Source organism: Suncus etruscus, chromosome 7 (genome assembly GCF_024139225.1).
Source record: "Suncus etruscus isolate mSunEtr1 chromosome 7, mSunEtr1.pri.cur, whole genome shotgun sequence".
Classification (NCBI taxonomy): domain Eukaryota; kingdom Metazoa; phylum Chordata; class Mammalia; order Eulipotyphla; family Soricidae; genus Suncus; species Suncus etruscus.
Genome location: NC_064854.1, coordinates 46,283,128 through 46,300,371, shown reverse-complemented (window position 1 = coordinate 46,300,371; position 17,244 = coordinate 46,283,128). Strand labels below are relative to the sequence as shown.

General features: G+C 38.6%; 1 protein-coding gene across 1 annotated transcript in view; it reads left to right on the top strand.

The window, feature by feature from the left end:
- KIF26B (kinesin family member 26B) overlaps window positions 1-17,244 on the top strand; it is a 318,803-nt gene that overhangs the window by 159,648 nt on the left and 141,911 nt on the right. The window contains exon 3 of the mRNA XM_049776648.1: window positions 606-789. Within this exon, the coding sequence (XP_049632605.1) occupies window positions 606-789 (184 nt within the window). The remainder of the gene's footprint in view (window positions 1-605; window positions 790-17,244) is intronic.

The window sequence follows — 17,244 nt, the reverse complement described above, 5'->3', positions numbered from 1 at the left end:
TTTGAGATATCCTACGGGAAGCAGGACTGTAGAATAGAATGTTTGCTATATTATCTCTTGTGCCCAGGAGGCTCATATTTCTCTTTGCCCCAGGGGTTCTTGTTTTTCTTCCATGGCCATGTATACTGCCTCCTTGTTGACCTCCTCATGGCTCTTTTGTAGATGTGTTTGGATTTTTCGAAGTGTCCAAGTTTCTAATACTTCCTAAAGTTTAAATCGCACTTGAGGTTATGCTACTACTGTTACAGGATGATGGACCTAATCAGCGCTCTTTAGCCCTAAAGATGATCAGATTTTCTGTGCTTATTCTGAGAATATTGCTGGACATATAAGATCAATTGTAAATTTACAAATGGTTTTTTATGGAATGTGATTATAACACCTGCAATTTGATGGAACTCTTCTGTGGAGGGATTGGGTGGATTCATTACACTCACTGAACATAGGGAGCAACCGTTGAGCTCACGATGGGCTGGGAGACAGTGATAAAGCTCGTAGCAACTTGGGACTCTCCTAAGAAAAATAGATAATGTAATCATAGCGTATCTAAAAGGAGTATATATTTTTACCCTTAATTTTACCCTCTCTAATATTTTTCTCTCTAGAGCTGCCCAGAAGTTGAACTTGTCTTCCAAGAAGAAGAAACATAGACCGTCCACATCTTCTGTGGCAGAGCCACCTCTCTTTGCTACAAGCTTCAGTGGCATCCTGCAGGTGTCCTCACCTCCTGCCCCTCCCTGTCTGCTAAGAGCGGTCAACAAAGTGAAGGACACACCTGGCTTAGGCAAGGTAGGACTCCCCTCTTCTGTGTGGACTTCGGCTGCTGGGCAGAGTTGTATAGCTGTAGGAAAGAAAGCTCCACTTTGTTCAGACTGCAGGGTGACAAGTGGAAGACAATACAAAATGAAATTTAGTTGAAAACAGTGTTTTCTTTAATAACATATATTACATAGTAAATTAGGGCATGTCTGTTTGGAGATTCAATTTGATTAAGGCAGGACAAACACCTAGTTTGACTTGCACTCTTTGGCACAACTGGCCCCATTTTAAGAAAAAGAGCAACAAAGACATAAGGCAAAGTCATGAGACCAGGAAAGAGGAAATGGAACCAGAATGAAATGAAAAAATGCTTTTTTCCCATGATATCTTCATTTTTCCCTTTCAAAGAAATCACTGTTTCTGTTTGTCTTATCTGATTGCTTCAGTCCACACCCAGAAGTGTTCAGTGCTTATTCCTCGCTCTGTGCTCAAGTATTCTGGTAGGGCTCTGGGGACCATGTGGAATTCTGGGGATCAAACTCAGGTTAGATGTATGCAAGGCAAGTATGTACTATTTTTCTGACCCCATTTCTTCTTTTGAACCAGATTATGTCTTGATTTCTGGGGATTCTTTTTAGTGTGGCCAGCCTAGCCAAAATTGCAGTTTTGAATTGTTAAAAATTCCTAGCAAGAGATATAAGAATGCTCTTACAAGATGTTCAGCTTTATCTAGGATAACTTTACTCTTAAATGTCATCTCTAAATGCTATCTTCGTAGAGCGTCTGGGTGAAGCCCTAATTTAAGGCTTACTCCTCAGTTGGTGAATAATCTTGGATTTACAGGAATACCAAGTTGGAGCGTGCAGATGATTTTTGTCTTTTTGTCTTTCTTTGATTTCCTGTCAAAGAAGGTATCCACAACCTCACTTGTTCAGCACAGTGAACCTTTCTCTTGATCAGTCATAGGCCTTATGGAAGGGAGCATTTTCACTGTTTCCCTTTGCCCTCTGGCAATTCTTGCCAGTCTCAGTGGCTTCAGTCTAACCAGTAAACCCCTCTGGAGTTGACCCTGCCATTGAAGCTTTTTTGACTTTCCCAGTTTCTCCTCCACTCTATAAGAAGGCATTTGCTTTCAAAGATACTAGTTTCAGTAGCAGTCAAAGATGGTCAGTGTGCAAACATCACTTTGCTTGGTCCAAGAGAAAGTACATGGTTCTTTCATGGCAGTGCCTTGACCTTGTGCCAGCTTTAAGTTAAAGAGTCTTTGGGAGACCAAGTAAGAAAAAAGATGGGGCCCCATTTTACATGCATATTTACTTGGAGCTGGCCAGAACCACAGTGCCAGAGAGTCATAGTGCGTTGGGAGAGAAGGGGCTGAAGGGCTGAATGAACTGTCCTTTTGCCTGAGGAGGGTCCAACTTGAGAATACCTGTGAAGAGCAATCCTTTTTTTTTTTTTTTGGCCATACCTGGTGACACTCAGGGGTTACTCCAGGCTATTTACTCAGAAATTGCTCCTGGCTTGAGGGACCATATGGGATGCCAAGGGATCAAACCGTGGTCCATCCTAGGCTAGCGCCAGCAAGGCAGACACCTTATCGCTCCGTACCACTACTCAGGCCCCTGTGAACAATCTTTTAATGTCATTGCCTTGAAGAAGTTTCTTATTATCAGCCAGCATGGGGGCCCCAAAGACCCCCCCATGGGTCAGTTGAAGGCACTTCAACATGAACTAGCTAAGAAACTGTCTTTCTGGATCATCTGTGTCCTGTCTCTGATGCCCCAAATATTCAGTAGAGATACAGCATCAGGTTGGCAGAACTCCAAGTCTGATATTTCGAACCTCTTTCTTCCACCTCTCTTCACCTCCTTGAGCTCCTTAGACAAAATATCTGTGTGCCAAGTACAGGGATTGATTCAACAGAAAGTATGTTACTAGTCAGGAAGACAGTCAACCCTTGTAGCAAGACAGCTTGGAGGCAAAGGGAGTGAAACTTGATTTCATGATGTGTGGTGTGTCGACCAGTTCAAAGGATCATTCTAAATAAGATAACCAAGTATAACTGTGATTGGTTGGTATTGTAATCAATAGCAACCAGATACTTGCAACTCAGACAATATTGTTTTGAATAGAGGCTCTTATTTTCCTCACTCATTTACAGGCAAACATGCTCCCTTGAATGGGATAGAGGCAGGTGTTCTAACACATGAGGAATGGCAGGAAACTCTGGGTTTATCCATAGATGTGTGTCATGATGGCCATTATCCTGGATGTCACCGAAGGTAATAGAAGGTACAGCTTGTGGCCACCTGACTGCACAGCTGAGCAGAGGGACAGGGCATGTGGGAGGCAGCTTGCTCAACTTGTTTTATTGAAAAGTACAGTTGAAGCAGGAGACAGTTAATTCACCTCCCAGCCTGCTTCCCCAGAATTCCTAGCTGCTCATCTTGTCAGAGGCCTTTCCTCTGTCTGTCACCAAGCTGCCAGCTGCCCACTGAGGCCCATTTTCCAGAGTTGTGCTTTCCTCACCCCTCTGAGAGTGCTTTTTTCCTACCATTTATGGGGAAATTCCCAATTTCTCTGATGTGTCATTTGTATGCTGACATCTTAAGGAGATATAGTGAAGTTAATATAGAATATAAATAATTGGTGCTCTGTCAGTGTGTTTGACATTAAGGAACTTGATTGAAATTGTCAAAAAGCCCACTTCATTCTTTGAACCCATGCTAGAGCTTCCTGAGCCTTGTTCTTGTCAGAACCAGAACATAGTCAGAGGCACAAAGGCATTCCATTCTATTCCCTTTTTTCTCACTCCTCCCAGCCTTCAGTAGTAATTACAAATTTCCTCCCAGAGTTCTTATTGCTACCAAGCTCTTGACAAGGCAAAGGCTTTTCTAGAGGCCATAGTGATGGAAGAGTATGAGTGGCTTGGTTGTTCTTGGAGATGAAGGCAGCACACCTGCAATATGGGAAGCACAATTCATAGTGCATAGTGAATATTTACTGAACACCTACTATGTGCCAGGTTCTTTGCTGGCCCAGCCTTTGCAGTGATAGACAGACCAGGCAAGATACCTCTTTTGATAGTACTTATAATTTAATGTCCTTGTCTAGTCATCTCAGATATACTATCACTTTACTCATTTATTTATTTATTTTTGGGTTTTGGGTCACACCCAGCAGTGCTCAGGTGTTACTCCTGGCTCTATGCTCAGAAATCGCCTCTGGCAGGCACAGGGGACCATATGGGATGCCAGGATTTGAACCACCATCCTTCTGCATGCAAGGCAAACACCTTATCTCCATGCTATCTCTCCAGCCTCTATTCTATCACTTTAGACAAGTATAACCAGTCTTTTAAGAAAAATAATGGAATGACAGAGTAAAGATAGTTTTTACTTGCATCATTGCATAAAAGAAACAATGGTTCTCTGTGGTGTCATAAGACATTTGCCAGTGAGGTGGGCATCCACCAGTAATGATCAAGGACTACTACTGACTCTGCATAGACATTACTCCTTCCAGTGTCCAGGGGACTATCGAGTATGGCAGGGATCAACCCTGGATAGCTGCATGCAAGGCAAATTTCTACTTACTGCACTATCTCTCCAGCCACTCATAGAGACATCCTTGATGAAGACATAAAGATGATTAGTGGCTCAGAGCAGCTTAGCCTCTATTTAGGTCTTATTGACTTGGCTCCTCTATAAATGATACTTCTAATCTGTTTGAAAATTATTCCTTCCCTCAGTCAGTAAATGTTCTTCATAAAATTTGTTTGCACAACTAATTAACAGCCATGTTGAAGGTTCATTTATTAGTATGTCGCCGCTTAATGTCAGAGCTCTCTCTTGGATTACAAGATGCCAGAAGCAGTATTTTCCTAAGTGGGTGGTATTGCCCTGGGTAAGGGGGACATTGGAACAATCTTGGGGATGATAGTAGCCTCGGGTGAAATGTAGGGTCACTTATGTTTGCTCACTTAAAGAAAATAGATTTTCAGGGGGTACAGAGTAATTTTTCTTTTCTGAAAAGGGAGCTGTAAGCTAGTTAGAAAACCTCTGCCAGAATAAAACATGGTATCTATTTAACTCACTAAATTGATGGTTTTCAGCCTTCTTACAAATGCCTACACTTGTAAAATAAGAATGGTCATGAAGACAATTGTGTTGGTGAGGATGACAACCTCATCAACAAATGAATTGAGACATCAATTCATCCACTTCTCATATTTTTTCCCTCAGTTTGGGAGCCATACCTGGAGTGCTTAGTGCTTACTTCTTGTTCTGTGTTGAGGGATCACTCCTAGCACTGTTCTGGGGATCAGATGTAGAGCTGTGGATTAAATCCAGGTCAGCTTTATGAAAGGCAGTTGCCTTCATCCTTGTACTATCTCTCTGGCCTCATCCATCTCTATAGAGGAATATCTAGAAGGAACTTCAACTTATGGACAGAACCTTTTTTCCTCTTCATCATCAGCAGGGATAATCAATCAGTATTGCATCCCCAAAATATGTCTGAGAATATAAGAAAACCTTTACAATTGCTTCCAACCATGACAACAGATTATATGGACTTTGGAATAGTCTTTAAAGGTTACAGGGAATAAAACCTTTGAGGAATGGTGAAATTGTTAGCTGGAAGAGATTGAAGTGAGCTTTTCAAGCTTAATTCCTAGGTAAGTGGATGCTAGAGACCTGCTGTGTTCCTGGAGTGGTTGTAGGAGCCATTGTGATGTGAGGGCTATGCATGGAGCTGCTGGCTGTTCTGTACATCATCAAGGATGTCTCTATGAGTGGCTGGAGAGATAGTGCAGTAAGTAAAAATTTGCCTTACATGCAGCTATCCAGGGTTGATCCCTGCCATACCCTATAGTCCCCTGGACACTGGAAGGAGTAATTTCTATGCAGAATCAGTAGTAGTCCTTGATCATTACTGGGTGGATGGCCACCTCACTGGCAAATGTCTTATGACACCACAGAGAACCATTGTTTCTTTTATGCAATGATGAAAGTAAAAACTATCTTTACTCTGTCATTCCTTTCCTTCTGTAAGGAAAGGATAACTCCCTGCCTCGTGAACTCTAGAACCCCATGAAATGATCTGACTAGCACTCAGCATCTGCTGAGCTCCTATGCTTCAAATATTTCCTTCTCCTTTGGGGACTCCATTTTTTCTGTGTCTGGGTAAGAGTGTGCTGATGTTCATTGTGGTGGATTCCCTTTGCCAGCATGGTCAGCAGATACATTTCTAAGTGACTCTGAGAGATTTCTTATCCTTAAACAGTGCAGTCCAAAGGTAAACAATTTGATGGCATCCTCAGAGTTACTACTTAGAAATAGACTTCACAGTCATGATGCCAAAAAGGAAAAAAAGAAGAGTGAGGGAAAGAGAGAGAAAAAGAAGAGAGAGAGAGAAAAAGAAGAGACTCACATAGAAACAGGCTGGGAGGATTGGAGGAAAATTAGGAAATTGATGGTTGAAAGGGATGGGTTTTGGAATATTATATGACTGAAATTCAACCATCCACAACTTTTTACCTCTTATCTCATGGCGAGTCAATAATTTATTAAAATTATTTAAAAATAAATAATAAATATAAAATAAGAATATAATATTTCTGTTTAAAAATAAATAGATTTGTTGTCTAGCTATATTGTCTTTCTTATGCAAGAAATACTTTTTCCTCAGTGCTCAGGATTTAACCCATCTGTTTCTCTTGAGTACTATTTTTCAAACTTGATAGCAAACATTTTGATCTCTATGCTCTTCAAAGATACCATAATTTTTCTCTCTCCTAATCTCTCATACAAACAGACATAAATACATACATACCTACTACATACATAGATACATACACACATACAAACACATTTCACCTACTACTTGGTTCATATTACCAGATTTTATATTGTTTAGTTTAAGCTTAATGCTAAATATTCTCTTGTTTGGTGTTTAAGTTAATAATATATAAAAGAACAGTGTGTACTTTTTTTGATTAATACCTTTTCCCTCTACAGATTTATCGATGTTTTTAGGATGGAAGTCATTTAGTTACTCAGCTCTTGTGTAAGAGAGAAGGGAAGCTCACTGTACAATTGATGTTCTCTTTACACAAAGGGGAAAATAAAAAACCTAGATTAAAGTAATATTTTTAAAACATTTTAATATAGCTCTTTTTTTATTTACAACTTGAAATGGCTGGAGTAGCATTCTCTTGTTAGTTCAGGAAGTGGTACAAGGAAAAAAATTATTGCCTTTCTGTCAATGAAGGTCAGCTTATAAAAATAGTTGAACTTATTATAATTTTTACCATTTCTTTTCCTGAAGCATTATCAGAGAGGAGAAGATTGGAACAAGGCTATAACCTTCACGTATTAATGAAATAAATAATTCAAATTATTCAAATTCAGGTAAAAAAATGCTGAATCTCACTGCTCATTCAGCACTGCCACTCTGTCCTTTAACCCAGCAATGGGAAAAGTGAAACACAGGTTCTGTATTTGAAGATTTGGTAAAGCAAAAGACTAAATGAACGAATGCCTACACATTCATAAGGTCAGATGGTCTAGTGGCCTTATAAATTGAATTTTTAACTCTTATGGGAAATAAACTCAAATGATCTTCCTGTTCTTGTTCCAATTGTTCTTTTCTGTTCCTAACTGCTTTTGGTTGAGTCAGCGAGGCTCATGCAGTTAAAGAATTTGGCTTTTTTCAGTACTACTATTCTTTCTTATTTGATCCCTCCTCCAACCTGTATCTCAAGAGAAATGAGAGTTGGGGAAGACATTCTCATTCATTATACTTGTGAACTTTGTCCCTCTTCACATCCTGTGTGCTGTGTGTGCCCTTTGCTGAGCTCCATCCTGAAAACTGAGATTCAGTAAATGCAACTGGCTCTGCTCAGAAACCTTGGCTGCTTCTGGAGCCCCAAGTTTAATGGACTGTTTTTTTGTATGCCCTGTTTCACTGCTCTTGAATTTAGCCACCTTCATTCTTCCCCAAAAGGGAACAATTAAGACAATGCTCTTCATTTATAGAAAACTAGACAGGATATATTCTCTCACATGCAGTAGTGTATATGTTTGTTTTAGTGATGGTTCCTTTCACAGTGCAGAAATATTCAGGGGGAGGTAATCAACTCAGGGCTTATTCCTGGACCCATGCTTAGGGATCATTCCTGATGGTGCTCAGAGTGTCATATGTGATGCCAGGGATCAAAAACAGGTCAATTCTGGCCCCAATAAACTTTCTAGTTTGGCCTAGTCACCTTTGTTTATTTTTTCTTATATTTTCCTTGTCAGTGGAGTTTAAACACGTAAGACACCATGTAAACTTTTCTGGCATTTTGCCTGGGAAACCTACCTGCAGCAAACTGGACTCTCACTTAAGCCCAGGAACAGTTTGGTTCTCCTACTCATCTTATCCAAAGTCTTATCCAAAGTCCATTATTGAAGCTTTCAGAGAATAGGGAGAGAAGTTTATAGTCATTTAATTCAGAGATTCTATATGTTTCAGTTCTCTGAAATTCATCTGCATGTGCTTGATAAGGAACTGGATGGAAATTCACAGCTCTGTTGCATAAGAAAGATTCATGGGCTAGCTAAGCATACAGTTCCTAACATTGCTGGTGAAATTTTCTATTTAGTATCTCTCACTAGGTGGTACACCTCTTGGCAGAAGTAATCACAATCTTTTTATTTGTGTACTCTCTCAGTGCCAGCTAACCCAAGGACTCAAAATTTGTTTCATGCTTTTGTATAATCTCTTTGTGAAGTTCTGATTCAACACCGTATAGAATCCATCATTCAGGAGGAGGCTATACAAATGAAGCAGAAATACCCAGGACATGTACAGGACATCTAAACAACAGAACCCCAGTGAGTGGTCGTTGGCCTCATGGTAGTCTAGAGAGTGGCATGAGCAGCAAGAACTTCCTAGAGCAAGTGTCATCCACAAGTCTCACAGACATGTGCAGTCAGTCCTCTGCATTGTGAAGAAACTAAGACCCAATGAGTAGAAGTAACTTGTCTACCCATACATATGGGAGAAGACATAGTTTACACTATGAAACACTGAAGAAACCATGTAAGCTTTTCTGGCATTTTCTTGAATGTGAAAGATGATCATGAAGACTTTAAGTCCAAATTTGGTCTTTACATAAATTTTGGGGGGAATAGTAAGAGGGTACTCAGGAGTTCCCAGGACCCTAGCACTTCTTGGGCACCTGGGCCTTTGGATCATGAAAAAGCCTAAGGATATGGTGCTGCTTGTGCCCTTTGGTGCTGGGGAAATCCAGGCCACCTGATGGTTGAAGAGCCATTGATTCTCAAGGATGACCATGTAGTGCCCTTGGAATTGAACCCAGGTTGGATGCATACTAGGCATATTCCCTACCCACTATACTAACTCCTGGACCATAAGGCAGAATTTGAATGACAGGTGCTTTACCTTTTCCTCCACACTTTGTAGATTTTAAGTAATAGTGCAAACTCTAGGTTTTTAGGTACATGTGCACAGGCAGACAAGATTTGCCCTTGTAGAAGGAAGAAGATGATTTATCTAAGGAAACTTCTCAGGAGCTCAAAACCTTTACCATAATTGAACGATAAGTCTAGGGCCTCCTAGAATGCCTATAGTCTCTAATTAGCATCCTGATTTGTGGAATGAAAACATGAAGTAAAAGAAGGGAATTCTCTCTGGGATAAATGTCACTTTCTCAATTAACCAAAGGGCAATAAGATAGATTATAACACAAGAATAGGGCTTTAGATCATTCTTTGTCCCAAAACCACATTTTAGTCAGGCTCAGCACAATTACACCATTACTGATATCAAGAGAATGGGAATGTTATAAAGTAATATTTTAAGCTAACATTTCTAGCATCTTATCTTTCTGTGTCTTTCTCTTGCTAATGGCTGAAAGGAAAGTTAATCATGATTTGCCATAATTATCCCATTAAAATGGGATTTATATAATGTTTTATTTCTTTAAAAAAGGTGAGTTAAACTGCTGAGTTAATTATAAAGTTTTCCTTTGTGCCTGAAAGCAAGAAAATGATGTTCTTACCTACTGAATGACTAGTCTAACAAAACATTTGAAATCCTTTCTAAGACTTCAGAGAACTGAAATGAATTCTTGTGGAGAGGAGAAAGTCATTCTGACATATTCTCTTAAAAACAAGACATATTTTTCTTATCATTTTAAGGGAGAAAAATACTCAGATCCACTGGGAAGGACCTTTTTGGACTCTGACAGTTCACCCCAAATTCTCTTTACTTGTGTTTTTCCAGTGCCCTCTCACTCCCTTCAGGACACTGTAACCCCAATATTATGGAAGGATCCACTAAAACTCATTTTTCAGTTCTGAAGCCAAGGCGTCCAAAACCAAGGTGTATGTTACCTGCTCTTCTTTCTGGGATGAGATTGCCTCCTGAAAAGCAGGGAGTCAGGTTCTCATATCCTCACTTAGTATAGACAAGAGAAGATGAGAGTTTGGGAAGAGGAGAGAGAGAGAGAGAGAGAGAGAGAGGAGGGAGGTGGGAAGGCTGTAGGATGAGAGTTTGGGAAGAGGAGAGAGAGAGAGAGAGAGAGAGAGAGAGAGAGAGAGAGAGAGAGAGAGAGAGAGAGAGAGAGAGAGAGAGGAGAGAGAGAGAGAGAGAGGAGGGAGGTGGGAAGGCTGTAGGAACCAAGAAGATGATCTCTCTTTTAGGGTGTGTGGGAGACAGGAGCCACATCCAAGGGTACTCAGGGGCTATTTCTGACTCTGTGAACCTTAGCAGTGCTGGTAGATGAAATGTGTTGCCAGGATTTTAACTGACATTGGCCATATACAAGACAATTGCATTTTTCTCTGTACTACTGTCTCTTTGGTCCTCCTGTATTTTTTATTTCTAGACTGTTGAGTCTCCGTCATAATGATTGTCAAGGAAGTTATCAGAATTAAAGGAGGACTCTGGTTTCAATAGTTTACACACCTTAGGAGTGTCATTGCCATCATTGGACACATTTCTGTCAGGAGTGCCAGAGGGGATGATAGGACAGTATGTTCTTTTTTTGTCTTCTTAAAACACACACACACACACACACACACACACACACGAGAGCAGACACACACACACACACACACACACACGCCTCCTTATTCAGCTACCCCACATTATTACTAACTTCCTCAGAACTTTGGTGTTTTTTTTTAAATATCTTTATTTAGGCACGTTGGTTACAAACATGTTTGTAATTGGGTTTCAGTCATTTAAAGTACTTCACCAGTGCAACCTTACCACTACCGTTCTTCTCCCCATCCCTGCCTTTCTTCGAGACAAGCATTCTATTTCTATCACTCACTACCATTGTCATGATAGTTGTCAGTATAGTTATTTCTCTAATTGCACTCACCAATCTTTGTAGTAAGCTTCATATCATGGGCTGGTCCTTCCAAATTTTATCTCTATACTTTCTGGCTATTATTATCATACTGTCTTTTATTTTTCTTAAATCCCAAAGATGAGTGATACTATTATGTGTCTGACTCCCTTTGACATGTTTCACTCAGCATAATAGTTTCCATGTCCATCTATGTATAGAAAAATTTCATGACTTAATTTTTCCTGACAGCTGTATAGAAATTTATTGTGTAGATGCACCACAGTTTCTTTAGCCATTTATTTGTTGTTGGGCATCTGGGTTGTTTCCAGATTTTGGCAATTGTAAATAGAGCTACAATGAACATAGATATACAAAGGGTATTTTTGTACTGTGTTTTGTATTGTGTTTTTGTGTTGTGTTTTATATTGTGTTTTTGTGATAGGGTATAGCTCTAGGAATGGCATAGCTATATCATGTGGGAGCTCAATTTCCAGTTTTTTGAGGAATTTTCATATTGTTTTCCAAGGCTGACTAGATGGCATTTCCACAGGCAATGAATGAGAGTTCCTTTCTTTCCCACCAACACTGATTGTTCTTAGATTTTGTGATGTGTGCCAATTTCGGAGATAGTACCTCATAGTTGTTTTAATTTGTATCTTCCTGATTATTAGTGATGTGGAGCATTTTTTCCATCTATTTCTTCTTTGAGGAAGTGTATGTCCCCATTTTTACTGGGGTTAGAAGGTTTTTTCTTGTTAAGTTCTGTCAGTACCTTGTATCGCTTAGATGTTAGCTCATTATCTGATAGGTATTGAGTGAATAGTTTCTCCCATTCCGTTGGTGGTCTATGTATCCTAGTCACTGTTTCCTTCGAGGTACAAAAATTCTCAGTTTAATGTAGTCCCATTTGTTTATCTCTACTTCCACTTCTTTGGGCAGTAGTGTTTCCTCCTTGAAGATGCCTTTAGTCACAATGTCATGGAGTGTTTTACCTACGTGTTCTTCTACATAGCTGATGGTTCCAGATCTAATAGCAAGATCTTTAATCCATTTGGATTTGACCTTTGTGCATGGTGTTAGTTGGAGGTCCATGTTCACTTTTTTTTGGTATATGGCTGACCAGTTGTGCTAACACCACTTTTTAAAGAGGCTTTCCTTAATACATTTTGCATTTCTTGCTCCTTTATCAAAGATTAATTGATTATATGTCTGAGGAACATTCTCTGAATACTTCAAGTCTACTTGATCTGTGGGGTTATCTTTCTTCCAAAACCATGCTGTTTTAATGAGTATTGCTTTGTAATGCAATTTAACATTGTATTACAACCTTTTTTCTAAGGGTTGCTTTATCCATTCGTGGGTGTTTATTGTTCCAAATGTATATAAGGAGTATTTGATCCACTTCCTTGAAGAATTTCATGGGTATACTTAGAGGGATTGCATTAAGGCCCAGAGTGATAGAACATCTGTAGGGCACTTGCCTTGCCTGCAGACAATGTGGGTCAGATTTGGGTTTGATCCCAAGCATCCCATATGGTCCCCTGAGCCTGCCAGAAATAACCCCCCAAGTGCTGCCAGGTGTCACCCTAAACCAACCAAACAAACAAAAAAGAGGGATTGCATTAAATCTGTACAATGCTTTGGTAAATATTCCAATTTAATGATGTTATTCCTCCCAATCCATGAACAGGTATGTATCTCCATTCCTTGTGTCCTCTTTTATTTCTTAAAGCAGGGTTTTGTAGTTTTCTTTGTATAGTTTCTTCACCTCTTCAGTTAAGTTGGCTCCCATGTATTTTAGTTTCTGTGGCACTATTGTGAATGGTATTGTTTTTTTTATAAGGTCCATTTCTTCTTTATCATTATTTTTATATATGAAGGCCATTGATTTTTACGTGTTAATTTTGTAGCCTTTTGAAACTTATCAAATGTGTTCTCTGCATCTATTGATATGATTAAATGTTTTTCTTTTGTTGATATGGTGTGTTTTATTGATTGATTTACTTGTGTTAAACCATCTTTGCATTCCTAGAATGAAACATATTAATCATGTGTATGATCTTCTTGATGAGGTGCTGGATCCTATTTGCTAGGATATTGTTGAAGATCTTTGCATCTGTGTTTATCAGGGATATTGGTCTGTAAGTTTCTTTTATTTCCTTTTTTTCTTTTTCTTTTTCTTTTTCTTTTTTTTTTTGCAATGTCTCTGTTTGCTTTTGGTATCAGGGTGATGGTATCTTCGTAAAAACTATTTGGGAATGTATCTGTGTCTTTAATTTCCTGAAAGAGCCTGAAAAAGACTGGCAGTAGGTCTTCTCTTCAAAGGTTTGAAAGAATTCTTTAGTGAAGCTATCTGGGACTAGGCTTTTGTTTATGGGAAGACTTTGCATTACCATTTTAAATTCCTCAATATTGATTGGCCTGGTTAGTTATGCTAGACCATCATTGCTCAACCATGAAAGATTTAAAAAGTTCAAGAATTTACCCATTTCTTCCAGGTTCTCTTGTTTTGTGGCATAGAGTTTCTCAGAATAGTCTCTATTTATCCTTTGAATCTCTGTAGTAACTGCAGTGATCTCCTTTCATTTCTAATCTGGTCTATTAAGTTTTTCTCTCTTCTTTTCTTTGTTAGTTTTTTGCTAGTGGTTTATCAATCTTGTTTATTTTCTTCTTCTTCTTTTTTTTTTTTTTTTTTGGTTTTTGAGTCACATCCAGCAGTGCTCAGGGGTTACTTCTGTTTTTATTGATCTTTTGGATTTTTTTTTTTTTTTTTTTGGATTTCCGCTTCATTACTTTCTGCTCTAAGTTTTGTTGTTTCCTTCTGCCTATCTATTTTTGGTTCATTTTCTTGATCACTTTCTAATTTTATAGACTGTGTCATTAAGTTATTTGTACACCCCTTCCCCTTCTTCCTTTCTAATGTGTGCTTGCAAAGCTATACATTTTTCTCTTAGAACTGCTTTTGCTATGTCCCACAAATTCTGATAATTTGTGTCTTCATTCACATTTGTTTACAGGAATTTTTTTAATTTTCTCTTGATTTCATCTCTGACTCACTGGTTGTTCAGTAGTGAGTTTAATGTTAGTAGTGAGTTTAATTTCCCAGTGTTAAAGTTTTTCCTCAGTGTTTCTTTGTAGTTCACTTCTAATTTCAGTACATTGTGATCTGAGAAGGTCATACAATTTCTATTTTCTTAATGTTATGGAGGTATGTTTTATGGGCCAGCATGTGATCTATCCTGGAGAATGACCCATGTGCATTGAAGAAGAATGTGCATTCATTTTTCTGGAGTTGGAGTGCCCTATATATATCTACTAGGCCACTTTCTTTCATTTCTCTTTTCAGAGCTAGTATATTCTTGTTGGATTTCAGCCTGGTTGACTTATCAAGGGATGAAAGGACAGTTTTGAGGTCTCCAACTATTATTGTGTTGCTATTGATGTCTTCTTTCAGATTTGTCAACAATTGTAATAAATATCTTGCTGGTCCCTCATTGGGTGTGTATATATTTAAAAGTTTAATTTCTTCCTTTTGTACATATTACTTGATTATTATGAAATGTCTATCTTTGTACCTTATAACTTTTTTGAGTCTAAAGTTTGTGTCATCTGATCTTAATGTGCCCACTCGGGAGCACTCAGGGTTATTCCTCACTCTAAGCTCAGAAATCGCTCCTGGCAGACTCAGGGGACCATATGGGATGCCTGGATTCGAACCACCGACCTTCTGCATGCAAGGCAAATGCCTTAACTCCATGCTATCTCCCTGGTCCCACTCCAGCTTTTTTAAGGGAATTGTTTGCTTGAATAATTGTCCTCCAACCTTAAACTTTGAGTTTATGTTTGTTCTGACTATTCAGACACATGAAAAATTGTTCATCATCATTCATTATTAGGGAAATCCAAATCAAGACAATATATCTTCTAGTTCCATTCATGTTGCTGCAAATTGCATGATTGCATCATTCCTTACAGCTGTGTAGTATTTCCATTGTATATATGTACCGTATCTTCATGATTATTTCATCTGTTATTGGACATCTAGGTTGATTCTAACTCTGAGCTATTGAGTGCTTCAATGAATACCGGTGTGTATGCATTTTTTTGGAAGATTGTTTTTCTGTCCTGGGGATAGCTCAAATTTGCATTTAGTGACATCCCTTCATACTGTTTTCCATAGGGGTTGGATCAGGCAGCATTCCCACCAACAATGGAGAAGAGTTTCTATCTACCACAGAGATTGTTCCCAGTATTTTTGATAGGTGCCATCCTCACTGGTATAATTTATCATTGCCGTCTTGATTTGGACAATAATTATTTTTTCCCTAACAATAAATGATGGTGAACATTTCTGTTTGTGTTTGGGTTTCTTTGCTGTTGGTTTTCCAGATATTTAAAGTGTCCCTATTTAGGTCATTGATTTAAGTTGTTGATTTTTTCTTTTTCTTCTTTGCTAATATGGGCCTGTATTGCTATGAGTTTCCCCCTAGTTGTTGCTTTTGCTGTGTCCCATATATCTTCACAGTTTTTTTTTCTTCATTATCACTAGTTTCAAGGAATCTCTTTATTTCTCTTTGATCCAGCTTTTGTGGAGCAGCATGTTGTTTAGTCTCCATGTGTTAGATTTTCTCCACATCTTTTTTATTTATACAGTCAATCTTGATCTCTGTGGCATTGTGGTCTGATAGGTGCTTTGTATAGTTCTTGTATTTTCTGACTTTATATAAGTTAGACTTATGTCCTAAAATGTGGTCTTTCCTAGAGAAAGTTCCGTGTGCACTTGAGAAGAATATGTACTCCACTTTTTGAGGATGAAAGGCCCTGTATAGATTCATTAGTTCTAGTTCTTTTAGTTTCTCATTTAGGTCTCTTATGTCTTTGCTAATTTTCCACTTAGTAATATGTCTAGTGGCAGTAATGGAGTGTTGAAATTTTCCACTACTATCATGTTTATATCCCGATGTTTCTCTTAAATTTGTGAGCAAAATTTTTGCATTGCTATATTTTGCTGACTCTACATTTGGTGTATAAATGTTGATCAGAGTTAGTACTTCTTGGTCTATTGTTCCCTTGATCAATAAGTGTCCATCTTTGTCTCTCAGTATTTTCTTGAGGTTGAATGCAGTTTAGTCTGATATAAGTATGGCTGTCAAAGCTATTTTTTTTCTAGTGGCTTGTATAAATGTTTTCCATTATTTTAATTTGAGCCTGCATCTATCCTGAACTTTTAAGTGTGTTTTCTGCAGGCAGCAGATATCTGGGTTTTGTTTCCTGATCCAAGCCTCCTCTTTGTGTTTTTTGATGAGAGAATTTAGTACATTGACATTTAGGGAAATTGACAGTGAGGGCTGTTATATATTATGGGCTGCCATTATATTATGTGGGGTTATTGTTGTTAAAATTGTGTTTTTGGTTTGTGTATTGATCTCTGGGTAGTTTATCTAGAGTTGTTTTGGTTAGTGCAAATATTGCAAATTCTTTTTTGGGGGGAGGGGGTTGGGGGCACACCTGAAAGCACTCAGGGGTTGCCCCTGGCTCTCTGCTCAGAAATCACTCCTGGCAGGCACAGGGGACCATATGGGATGCTAGGATTCAAACCACTGTCCTTCTTCATGCAAGGCAAACACCGCATCACTGTACTATCTATCCAGCCCCTGTCTATTCTTTATTATCTAAGAATGTTTTTGACCCTGTCTTCCATGTAAATGAGAGTTTTGCTGATTAGTATACTCTAGGTTGAAATTTTCTTTCATTCAGTAGTTTGAATATGTCATTCTACTCTTTTCTTGACTGGATTGTTTCAAATGGAAGATCTTATTTCAGTTTTATGGTTGTTGTTTTTTTTTTCACTATACTTGAGATTTTTCTTATCCTTTACTGCTTTAAAGTGTCCATCTCTTTATTTTATGCTAGTTGTATTATTAAATGTCTTGGTATTGTTCTGTTAGGGTTTATTTTGTTTAGCACTCTTTTTGTCTCTTGGATTTGTAGAGAAGCCTATTTCCCGAGGGTGGGAAAGTTCTCTGTTAGCTCCCTCACTACTTATTCTGCCCCTTTCCCTTTTTATTCCCCTTCTGGTATTTCCATAATTCTGAGATTATTCTTTTTTCTTTATT